This window comes from Tauraco erythrolophus, chromosome 10, assembly GCF_009769465.1.
Source record: "Tauraco erythrolophus isolate bTauEry1 chromosome 10, bTauEry1.pri, whole genome shotgun sequence".
NCBI classification, from domain to species: domain Eukaryota; kingdom Metazoa; phylum Chordata; class Aves; order Musophagiformes; family Musophagidae; genus Tauraco; species Tauraco erythrolophus.
Genome location: NC_141474.1, coordinates 10,409,184 through 10,421,739, shown reverse-complemented (window position 1 = coordinate 10,421,739; position 12,556 = coordinate 10,409,184). Strand labels below are relative to the sequence as shown.

General features: G+C 38.0%; 1 protein-coding gene across 1 annotated transcript in view; it reads right to left on the bottom strand.

Annotated features, from left to right (window-relative positions):
- The window catches only part of CRB1 (crumbs cell polarity complex component 1), a 104,018-nt gene that overhangs the window by 18,052 nt on the left and 73,410 nt on the right, over positions 1-12,556 (bottom strand). Inside the window, exons 8-11 of the mRNA XM_086617603.1 lie at positions 12,357-12,522; positions 8,695-9,601; positions 6,953-7,081; positions 4,196-4,322 (exon numbers count right to left, since the gene is read on the bottom strand). Coding sequence (XP_086473729.1) covers positions 4,196-4,322; positions 6,953-7,081; positions 8,695-9,601; positions 12,357-12,522 — 1,329 coding nt within the window. The remainder of the gene's footprint in view (positions 1-4,195; positions 4,323-6,952; positions 7,082-8,694; positions 9,602-12,356; positions 12,523-12,556) is intronic.

The window sequence follows — 12,556 nt, the reverse complement described above, 5'->3', positions numbered from 1 at the left end:
ACAAAGTAAAATGAACAACCAAACTGCTTTTTTTAACTCTCTAGAGATCTATTTCAGATAATAGTAATCTAAGTAACACAGAAAGAAGACTGGCTGGAGGTTTGTTGTAGCTTTTTTAAGGCTATAGTTCTTAGAACCAGGGTTTATGGTTCCTGAAGTAGAAATTTTGAGAAATTTTTCATTGCAAAAAGTTTCCTTTTTTTTTGATTTTTTTTTTTTTTTAGGGAGAATTATTAACTCCAGATTAAAAAATGTAAGTTCAAGTGCTAAAAGTTGATAGACACAAGTGCTCCCTTGGCTGAACTTTTGGGCATCAAGCCAGGAAACAATATTTGCAGTGAAAGAATGAAACCTGATTTAATCACTGTGAGTTTGAAGCAGATTTTTTCCTATTTTTAGTTTCACTAACATACTGTAGTCACATGCACTGAGTAAATTGAGTATTGGATCTAGTTTCTTAAAAATTAAATGTTCTGGAAGCAGGAGAATTCAAGTAAGCATACAACATCAAGGATATTTTCCAATTCACAAACACATGGGCTCTTTGTAGTTAAAATTGTGATAGGATACTACTGTCAGAGTCTGAATTGTATTAGAGCACCTGCAGAGGAGGGTTAGTCAGAGCCTGCTTTTTAAGGATCAGAAGCAGGAGCTATTGTCAATAAAGCAACTCTGTCATTCCCTGTGTCTGCTTCTCTGGTGAAATACCTCTCATGTGTTTGCCAAACACATTAAAGAACACCCTTTCATTCATTTCACAGCTGGTGCAAATCCCTTTGCTCTTTCTTCCAGTACCTCCATCACTGCTGTCTTTCCCTTCTTTTCAGAAATCTTACTTCTTCCTCAAGCCCAAACACTGGTACTTCTCATTACCCATATTTCTGAATGACAGTCAGTGGTGTCTGAAAAACGGTTTGATTCTTAGTATCAAAATATAGGGAGATCCATTACAGATAATATCAGTATTCATCATCACAAGCCATGCCTCCAAAAATCATGACCTTGCTTGTTTGCTTTCTTTCGTTTATGTGTCTGATATCCCTTCTCTAATTCTGAAAAAACTGAGACTGTTTTTTCAAGCTCTTCTCAATACCCAAAATGGTATGATTTTGTTTTGGTCTGTTTGTTTTTTTATGAATTCTGAGATTCTCACAAAAGCGTGAACTCATCTGTGAGTTTGTGTTCTAAATTAAAAAAAAAATCAAATATTGAAAGATTTGCAATAAAATTGCAAAACTGGAGATGTATGAAGATCTTACTGTTATGTCTTAATCTTAAACATGAATAATGGCCTTTTCAACCACTCAAATTCTAAAAAATCTTAGCAATCGAATGTACTTACAAAAAAAATAGTGCTTAGTGTCATTATTAATCCAGCTGTTTTTTCATGTTTGCTTCTATAGCTGTTTCCCTTTAAATGTCCTACACTTGCATTTCTTTTAAATATATATATATACATGCAAGAGAATTGTTACTTAACCTGGCATTTGTTTCTTATTTTCTAACCTTTTAAACTAGAAATATGAAGGCTATTCTCCACTGGGTGTGTTGGAAGACCTGTACACGGGACTCGTCCAGCCTATGGGCTATGAGAGCTCAATGGAAAGGGATGACCCATCAAAATGTTAACGGAGACCTTGTAACGCTCAACAGTTTTGTAAGTGTTGACAGTACGTGAAGAGGAACCAAGTAATGAGAGTCACTTTAAGCCATGTGGACAAAATCCCTTCCTCTGAACCGTTGGTCTAGGGGCTTGTTTGTTTAGCTGTGCTCTGCAAGGTAGCGAGAGCTACCCAGTGGAGCTAATCACCCTTGATGGGTCACTCTGTATCCCAGCTGAAGTGGTTCGAGCAGCTGACCCACTCCATTGGGAAGCACCAGCCTGGCCCTGCACTGTCGGTGCTCCCAGAGGAGACACAGGGAAGGTACAACCTTAGTCTTTGTGTGGCATAAAGTGCAAATGTTCAGAAAACATGGCACACTTAAAGCAAATGAACAGAGTCATTAGCAGAAAATGAGTAGACATAAAGAAACAAAGGCAGAAGGTTTATTTTGTGTATAAAGGTAGGAAAGTTATGTCCATGTGCACAATGGAGTTGAGAATACAGAAGTACAAAGAGGAAAGGAGCAGCGTTTCTGAAGTCAGGGGATGTTTCATGATGACAAGGCATTAGAGGAAGGAAAGAATTCAATTACAGGCGTGAACTCAAAAAAGAAAGACTGAACAGATGCTCTGCTAATATATTCTAGATCAATAACTTGCATATTCCTGTAAATCCATATAAAACCTGTAATATTGTATGTACACTCTAATACCAAGTTTCTAATATTGAAGAGAAAGTGTTTTGGAATCTCTATACAGATATATTCTTTGCTTTTCATACTATGCATATAGCTATAGTATGTCAGACATACTCTTATTACATGTATCACTTTCTAGCTTTCTTCAACAGTAACATCAGGATTAAATTTTTCATTATTATAGTGTATCCGTAATCTATAAAGTACATAACAGTTCGATTTACTTATGTGGGAGCTGAACTAATTTCAGTGAGAAAAAAACCCAAAACTATTGTGTTTTTTTTATTTTTTTTTTTTTTAAACAACTTGGTTTTGAACAGCTGTGGTTAGTAGAATCAGGTTTTTTATTAAAACTTTCAAAATTTCTAATTTCTTTGCTTCTAGTTATCATTCTGAAATGATATGATAGTTTTCATTTTCAAATTATTTGTCATGGTGTTTAAATTTTTCATTTCAATAATACTGAACCAAGTAACATTTTTAGCCAGGATGAAATGAAAACTACAGTTTGGAATAAAATTTCCAACATAATACTTTGGCTATTACTTCAAATTTGTCCACATAAAGGAAAATTGACATTTTAACTAAAAGCAAGGTGAACGTTTTCATTTTGTTTTGTCTTAATTTGACATTTTAAACCACAATGCAAACATTTTAGACAGAAATATTGATTTAATTTTTTTAAAAACCCAAGGTTTTCCTCTGACATTGTAAGTTCGATTACATTATCTGGAGTAAAAATTAAAATATTCCAAATTTGTATTTTTCTTGAAAAAATAATTCAAAAATGCAGTTTGGTTTTGATTTTGTTGTTTTAGCCTGCATCATATAATTCACGGTATTACATGTGTTTCCCAGTAAGAAAGATAACTAAGCCCTACATCTGATACAATACACAGCTTTGTTTCTGACACTGCTACATTAATTTCATGCCCAGTGCTGGAACATGCATTCCCATCTTGTGTTTGCTTACAAAGAGGAAAGGAACTTTTTGCCTTTTTTTTTTTTTTTTTATAAGAGACTATAAAGAAAATTACTCCAATCACTTTTCTGGTATGATAAAGACAGCAAAGAAATTATCCTCATGTAATACAATTACTATAAGTAAATTGTTCTTTAGTTTTCATACTAAGGCAGATGCTTGAGACAGGAATATGTGACATATCCCAGGGATGAATCATGGTATTTTCCATAAATATGCAAAAAAATGTTTGTTTTTGTGTTTTTCTTTCCTGAAAATAGGAGTAGCCTTTTTAATAACATAAGTGTTGCTACAATTATGCACTGAATGGTATTCAGAAAAATAATAGACTTTGGGATATGTATGAAAGGTGGGAAATACAAAAATGTCATCTATGATTTCACATACGTGAGAGCAAACTGCCAAAGGAACAGCAATGCACATAGTAAGTGATGGAAAGGTAGTGACCATCTGTAAGATTCAATGGTGAAATTAGCCTAACTGAAGGCAGTGGATCTTTGCCACTCATTGCAGTAGGGTTTGAATGCCACCATCAGCATATCTTACAAGTACTTGTTAATATGTATTGCCTGTTGGTGTGTCCCACTGGCAGTGTGTATGCAGTGAAATGCTATGGTCCTAGCTTTTTTTCTAAAACTCAATGCTAAACCAGGTACAAAGCGATTCATAGAAAATCATTCAAAGAAATATAAAACAATTTTTAAAACTCTGATGTTCATATTGCTTTGCTAAGCTGTTTGGTCAAGGCATCTTCTGCTGCATCAAAATACAAAAATCTAAAGACTGCTAATAGTCTTCCTGTTCACCCCACTCAACTGCTGGATCATCATCCATTCGCAGAATAAGATAGGAGAGAAGCTGAAAGAGATTCTGCCACAACAGTAATGAGACAAAAAAGGAGAGGTCGCTTACATCTATCTCACAGCGGTCTCCAGCATAGTTCACGTCACAGAGGCAGTGGAACTTGTTGAGTAGGTTCTGGCAGAGTCCTCCGTTCACACATGGGTCGGAGCTGCACTCGTCAATGTCTTTTTCACACCTAGAGGAAAGACTGCAAATAGTGAGCATCTGAAACCATGGATCAAATGCATCAAACAGCACATTTTTAATTCAGAAATTTTTGGAGGAAGAGAAAGGAGGATGCTCTATTTGAAATCTGTGGTGCAGAACAGGGCTTTACAAGCTTAAATATGTATTGTTAAATGTTTTTGAATTAACTCTGATGATAAAGGAAATTTGAGTTCTCATAATTTGTCAAGACAACCCATTGAACATTAATGATGAATGTGTGAGATTATCTGAAAACTAGTAATGATTTGGTGATTTTCTGCTATGACAATGTTCCTTTTTAATTCCTTGCCCCTTTTTTTGAATAATGCTAATGGTTAATCCTAATTTTTCCAGATAAAAAATCAATTTTATTCTTGAAGATCAATGTGAGAAACTCCCACTGAATTATAAGGGATTGCGTTGTTCAATCATATTCATAACCATGTGATAAATTTTCATTGTTGCATCAGAGAAGTGCAGTTCTTTATACTTAACTCTTTTATCTGATTTTCTTTATTAATCTATAAAAATGTTTCAACAGTTTCCTTCAATACTAAACTATATTCATATACTTCAAACCCCCAAATTAGAGTATTTATCCAATGTATAGAAATTGTATAGCTATGAACTTACCTATGCAAAAAAAACAAACAACAAAAAACTAACAACAAACAAACAAAAAAACCCAAAACCTGAACTCCCCAACTCTTCCAGAGAATTAGGCACCTGAATCCAACTGAACTTCAGGAATACTTAAACACCTAACTCTCTTAGGTAATTTTGAAACTCCAAGCATGAACTGAATGAAAAATTTGTTTTCAAGAGACGACTATCTCCTTTATGAAGAGTAATATTTTCACTTTTCCGTTTTCATATATTAAGTTCATTGGGCTTTTTTTTTTTGTGATCCTAAGTCCATTGATGGCCATAGAAAGATACTATTTTCTCTATACTATCTATCCATCAATGGCTTTCTGAGGGATGAAATACTGTCTTAAAGGAAAATGCCTGCTTCATCAATCTAATACGTAAATATACAAAGGGGTTTGGTTTTCATTTTCTTATTAACTGATATATTTGAATTTGTTCTGAAAAAAAGGAGTGAAATTTTCTCATTTGCTGTACTATGATCTGGAAGCATAAAGTACTACTGGTTTATGGTTTGGCAGTCTGGAGGAAAAGAGGACAAACAGTCCATTTTAGACATTGGAGAAGAATGCCTTGCTGTGATAGTCAGTTAAAGCGCAGCACACTTGGTACAAGGCTGCCATTCAATACTAGAATCATGGGAACCATAAAATAGAGATTATTGCCAGCCAGTGGGATGGATGTAAGGAAGGCTCATTCCCAAAGCTGTAGTTAGCAGGTTGACTGGCAGGGGAAGGAAGAAGGAAAAAGTACTTCCCTTCTACCTTGAAGTCTCAAGAAATACACACACCAAAGAAGTGTCTAAGAATATGCTTTTACTTTTTTATTTTATTTTATTTTTTTACCTTTTTTTGAATATTGTGAGATGGTACACAGACCTGCTTGCTGAGTTAAACAGTACAATGCAGATGTATGTGCCAACTACTCTGGGCACTGAGCAGGTAGAAATTTTCATTTCATCTATGTTTTATAGCTTATTGTACTGCTTACACAAAATCATTGAGTTAATAAGTTTTTGAGCTAATAAATGCCTGGTGTTGAAAACTTCTTTGTGTTTGCAGAGCCAGCATAGCTTGGTCCTGTTGAACTTTTGGATATTATACTCTTATATAATGCTGCTTTCACTAAGAACACATACGGTATTTCCTTTCTCACTATCCAAAAAGGTACCCTTAACTGTTCAGACTGTATTATGACTGGGATGTCTTCCTACATTTCTACAGCACCTAATGCCCTGAGGCTGTCAGGCATCCCTGTTCCAGAATTGTCTGTAGAATACTGTCAAACAGTAAGTGTGAATTGCGACAATACAAAACAAGACACAAATTTCACTGTGAGGAAGGCCGCTCTGTTTCAGGCTAAACTGTAACACGTAAAAAATATTTATTAACTTTTTTTTAAAAAGAATAACTCTGTTTTCATGCTTCAGCATTCAGTAAGAAAGTAATGAGCTAAAATACCACCAGGTATTTCATCTCATACCATCCCTGTGAAAGAACAGATTGTATATTCACAACACATACATGTGAAAATAAAACAATTTTGCATGTTCATGTGTCAGTGTATTGGAGCTGATTTTTATATATGAGCAGGATATGTGGGTGTATGTGTCTCCACCTATGGAAAGCTAACATTCTAGCTGTCATATACAAAAGTGGCATGGAAGCCAAAAAACGGGCACCTAGAAGTAAGTGTGCAATGCTGTCTAAGAAATAATATCTTGCACTGGAGTTAATGGTGCTATATTGGGTTGAGTCTTGCTGCATTAATTTGTGATTTTTATCTAAGTAAAACTGCTATACTTTCAAACTCTCAAAGACACTGAAGCAAGGAACTGCTGAACTTAAACAACTGCTTTGTCTGTATTTCTTGCAGGAGGACAAAACCCCTTTGGCCGTTACCCTCTGGACCCTTCTCGACCAGCTTTTGGAAGAATTGCTCCGCAAAGATCCGCTGGGTGAAGCATCTCACCGTTCTCCAGCAAATCCCGGCAGGCACACACATGCCAACTCGCCGCTGAGATCAGTGCAGTTGCCATAGTTGAAACACGTGAGGTTTCTCTCTTCGTTCCCACAAACTGTGTATGGTAATCTTCTGTATCTAGGTAAATGAGAAGGCGATGGCAGTTATTTACACTTTCCTTGTTTCTGGATGTCTCATGCACTCTCAGTTTTTCATCTGAGTCTGGTCCACGGCTTTAGTGGAAAATACTTAGATCTACCTTGCAAATTTGTTATTTGAATGCAGAATCTAGTAATTTAGTCTCCAAATAAAGGGAGCAGTGCTCCTGCGGGCAAATACTATTCAATACCAAGGGGAAAGGCATTATGTTTTACCCGTAAATGAACACACAGTTTCAGGGGCTGCACATTCTTAGTGCCTCCTTGATTTCCTCTTTGGAAAGGAAACCCTGTGCCTGTGTGCATTCCCATGCCTGATGCCTGGGGCGCTCAGGGTGTTCATGGTTCGTGGTAGGCAGCCAGTGAACCATGGGGGTGATGCTGTTCCTGGCTGGAGTATCATCCAAAGGAAAGACAGCAGGAACTGAGGTTTAAGACTCACAAAACATATTTTGCTTAACTTTTTTAATTTCCTGAATTTGGTTTTAATTTTCCAAGTGTTTACTGGGAAGTTAGTGATTTATTTCTTGGGAAAAAAAAAAAAAAAAAAAAGGACAACACTCTACCTACGTTTCTGAGGTGGCTTTATGTGATACCTGGACAGCTTAGCGGAAGAGTTCAAAAGAGAGACTTAGTGTACAAGATAGCCCATATTGGGCAATATAAGGCATTTTCAAATCTCAGGATGTCCTCACTACTCAAAAAAAGTGAACAAAATTTGACAATCATATAATTATAGCCTAAAAGACTGGTTGGAGAGCATGAAGGCAATTGTCTGTTTGTATCCTTTGGGCTACAGCAGACTGGATTTGTTGGAGTCCTCTGGAGGATGGAGAATGATTTTGCCTTCTCTGAGAGCAATGGGACATGCTCAGAAGGGAGAAGTTCACAGTGTGCAGAGAAAGGCAATTAAAGGAGAGAGAGGATAGGAAAGAGCCTGCAGTCTTTAGAGAAGAGTGTCTGAAAAGAACAGGAAACAGGCACGTGAGTAGTCTCAGAAGTTAAGGAAAGACTGGGCTGCATGGTGCCTGCAGCCACAAGGACTGCAGGGCTGAGAGAGCAAGCTTGGAGGAAAAGACCCACCTAGCAAAGATACTGTGAGTGGGGAGAAAAACTTTACAAGCCCTTCTATTGTTATTTTCTCTTAATCACCAACTATGAATTTCTCTACTCTATAGTTCCAGAGCTCTATTGCTCTAATAAAGTGTCGTTTTAGAGATTCAAAACCCTTAAAACATTTTTCTTTCTAAAAAAGATGTAACACATCTATCTCCAAGCTCTGGCAGATCCTGTAATCAGAGAGCTCGTAGGACCCAGGCTGGCAGCAGAGCTGGGCAGCAGAGCTGTGTCTTGTTCCCTGTCTCCTTGCCTCATCAGTCTCTGCCTGAGCTGCCAGCTCTCCACTGCTTTGGTCCATATCTACTTGATCTGTACAGCCTTCTGTGCTGCAAACTCTTTATACATTAACTCTGCAGCCATGATTAATATATAGATAGATGCATAAAATCTGTATTTAAAATGGAGACATCAGTGTGTAATAACCCTTCAGAAGAGACCTGACAAAATCATATGGATCTGCCTTGTTTATAGTACCTGCAAAATTTTCCCGTGAAGTTACCAGCACACAGGCAAGAATATCCATTAATCCCATCAACGCAAGTGGCCCCATTTGCACACTGGTGGCCACGGCAGTCGTCTATGTCGTCTTCACAATTTACCCCTGTGTAACCAGGTTCACAACTGCAATCATAAGAGGTGATCCCGTCAGTGCAGTTTCCATGAATGCAGGGGTTTGAGGAGCATTCATCGATGTTGACTTCGCAATGGGTGCCGGTCCATCCTTGGGGACATACGCAACGGTAGGAAGTATAGAAGTCTTCACATATCCCCTCATGCATACAGGGATCTGAGCTGCAGGCATCTACCTGGAAACAGCCAGTAAGAGCAGGGTTTGCGGATATTTTGAGAAACTGCTCCTCTTGAGGTTTTTTAGTAGGGATGTCAGCACTTTCGAAGTATGAGAGATAAATGCCACTGATTTCTATGGTGCTCATACATCCTCGCAGGCCATCCAGACTGTCAAAAGCCTTGTCAGCCACATAGATGTCTGTCTCTTCTCTTAAAAAGTTGAGGCTTCCAGCTGCAGTTGTGCTAGTTGCAGTGTCTTTCTTGTTATCTATGTCAATGTGCCACCTAGAGAACTGGGACAGGGGTTCTACCATAGAGACTATCACTTGATGCCATTTCCCATCGCTCACGGGCAGTGAACTAGCGAGGTTCAGCTTGTAAAAGCTGTTGCCACTTTGCAATTGAAAGAGTAATTTGGAGTTGCGAATACTGATGGTAACAAACTCTGGCTCCTTCTCTGCATACAGCAGTATCACGTCAGTGTCCCTAGTTCGAAAGCCAAATATGATATTGGTGAGATCTCTGCTGATTTTTCCGTTGCTTCTGTAAAATATCGCACTGCTTCGGCCACTAAACACTGCATTAGCAAGACCTGTGCAAAGACAACAATTGAGAAACCAGGCCAACTTTAAACCAATACATGTGGAACAATATCTTTTCAGTGCCCCACTCTGTCAGGTAAGTCTTTTTGGGTTTGCTAAAAAGCAATCAAATTCCACCAGGATTTCAGTTATCCTTGCCTGCCCTTTATGGCTATAAAAATTACAGGGCAGTGCCAACACCAGCTATGTTGACATCAAAAGTGTGCTGCTCTGCATCATCTCAATTTATTGTTCTAAAGACACAATTCTACATTCTCTCTCTTTTTCCTCTTTAGACAAAGAGGAGGAGGTGTTGATCATAACTGTATACAACTCAGATCTGAGGCTGAGAGGGTATTGCAAAAGATCTATATTTGTCATTTTATGTTTGTTCCCTAAGGACGAGCTGCTAGTTACTCCCCATGAGAGATCTGGGAGGGCTGAACCTTCGTTCTCAATAACTCTTTTCTTAGGTAAAGCACTGAAGAGGTTTTAGAAAGGATTTGATTGGATCCCAATTTACTCTCACTGATGCAAAAAAGATGAGTTTAACTGAAGTCAGTTAGCGAAAAGCACCTTCAAAATCAATGTAAGAAGAGTCATGCCTGTCACATTTAAAGCCAGCTTCTCCTGCTGCGTACACACGGCCATGGCCCTGCTGACAGCACCAAGCTGGTGCTGGTGGGACTGGGAGGGCAGCACTGTACTCAGCTTGCACTGCTGTGAGTGAAAATTGATGGGCAACATTGTGGCAGTTTTATGGACATCTTCACAAAGGTATTTGACATCTTTCATTAGCATGGTTTCTACTAAAGTGCACTAACTCGCTGGGCTGTAAATGTGCACATTCTGAGATTTATGAGGATAATGGACAGGGAGGAGGGACCGGAAGGAATATCTTCTGTCTGTACTTGGGATAAATTTAGCTTTGCGAGATCCTAGCACTGAGATAAGGAGGGTTCCTGAACTATCTCTGGGCTCAGTAATTCTCAATGAAAAGAACCTCTGGGAATCCCAGTAGGAAATTATTGACTGTATATCCTGGTGCTCAGGCAGCAGAGGTGTAACCAGCTTTCCTGGAGTATCAAATGTGGTGTCTTTCGCACAGTAAAAGTTTTCTTAGAGGAAACCATATTAAAAATGAAAGCCAGAGCTTTTCAAAATTATGTCTGTTTTTTTAAATGGCTCACAAAGCTGAAGGTTTTTAAGCTCATAAAGCTGTAATACTCCTGTAGAACTCTTATTAAGCCCTGAGAACAGCAAGCCGTCTGGACGTGCTTTTACTCTCAGTTGTGACACTGGGCATATGATTTTGCTGTTACTTGATGTTCCCCACATCAGCTTCCTGTATTAGCTCTTTCTCTTTTTTTTTTTTTTCAGAGTGCATGTGTTCCTAAAGGGCTTGCTACTCATAGCCATCTAGGTGGAACTGTAGTCACAGCCCCTGGAAAACAGATCTTTTTCTGCCTTAGCTTAAAATGGTATCCAGAGCATAAGACACCAGGCTGTCAGAGAACTCACTGCCCAGTAAAATTCCTTTTATTCATTACTCTGTGTTGAAAAACAAGAAGTCTATGCAGTAGCTAAGAAAACAACTAGTTAAAAATACAGCTCTGCAGTGCAGGAATTTTTGAATATCTATAAGGGAAACTCCCTACTATTGCTACATAAGACAGCACAGAAATCTAAAGGTGATCTAACAGTGTAAATGACCTTGAGTTTAGCAAAAGGAAACAGTTCAGATACCTTTCACTTCTCTCTCTGTGTATGTTTGTATTCTACTGTAATATGCAACAGCAAAGTTGGAGAGAATGTATTTTGATGTTATCACTAAAGACATCTGTTAGAGAAGGTGCAATTATTTTAATTTCCGTTATAAATTTTAACAAGTGCTGTAATGCTGATTCTATCAGTTTCAACAAAAATAGCATCATATTGTTCTGTCAGCAAATTGTCTATGATAGAAATCTTGTGTTGACCAACCTTCTCCTTCCTAAGAGTCAGCCATTCTAACAGCTTCCATCAGACTGTGTGTGCATTTATCTTCCTTCACAGCATCATTAGGGCTTTCTTTGATAGCAAAAGGAAAAAATGTAGCTTCAAAATCCTTACTTGCTTTTTACATTCCACTCCAAGGTAGGAAGGAGAAGGAAAGTGGAGAAGGAAAGAAGTATATACGGTGGCTAATGTTCTGAAGACAGCTAACGGTCAGCAATTTTTAAATAGACTGTTTAGCATGCAGGTGCTTCTTATGAAGATACTGGTTGAATAACTGGACTGCTGGTATTAAGGTGACTTTCTTTAAAGATATTTAACATTTAAGAAAATCAAATGATGCAATGTATGTCATGTAGCTTGTCTTTTCAGGAGGATGGAGAACATCCTAAGGTTAATCCAATACTGGATATCCTCTTATCTCTTTCCAGTGGAAGTATGAGGAGTACACTCACACTCTGGTGATGTACTGATCTATTGTACAACCTCAACAAGTCATGCCGAATAAGTCAAAAGCAAAGGTCTTGTAAACATTGGTGTCTGTGTCAGGGGGTCTGGTGGAAAATTTCTGCGTTTAGTATGGCCGACTCTTCCTGTTAATGTTACTTACAATTGACATAATTATTATTTTACAGAAAAAAATTTTTCTTACAGAAATAACATTTGAATGAACTTTAAAGGCAGTGAATATTGAGTTTTAAGGAAATGCTGATGAAAATTTCTACTATTTCTGCTCTCCAGAGATGATAAGAATAACTGAAATGTACCTACATTCAAATCCTTGGTGCACCAGCTGGCATTGTGCTTCATGAGGACAGGGCCCAAGCTCACACCACTTAACTTCCTCACATGCCTTCCCTGCTGTGTTAGGGGGGCAGGTGCAAGTGAAGTCATCCCAGATTGAATAGCACACACCACCGTTGTGGCAAGGGTTGGACTATAGGGAAAGAGAAGTGACAACCTAAGTATGA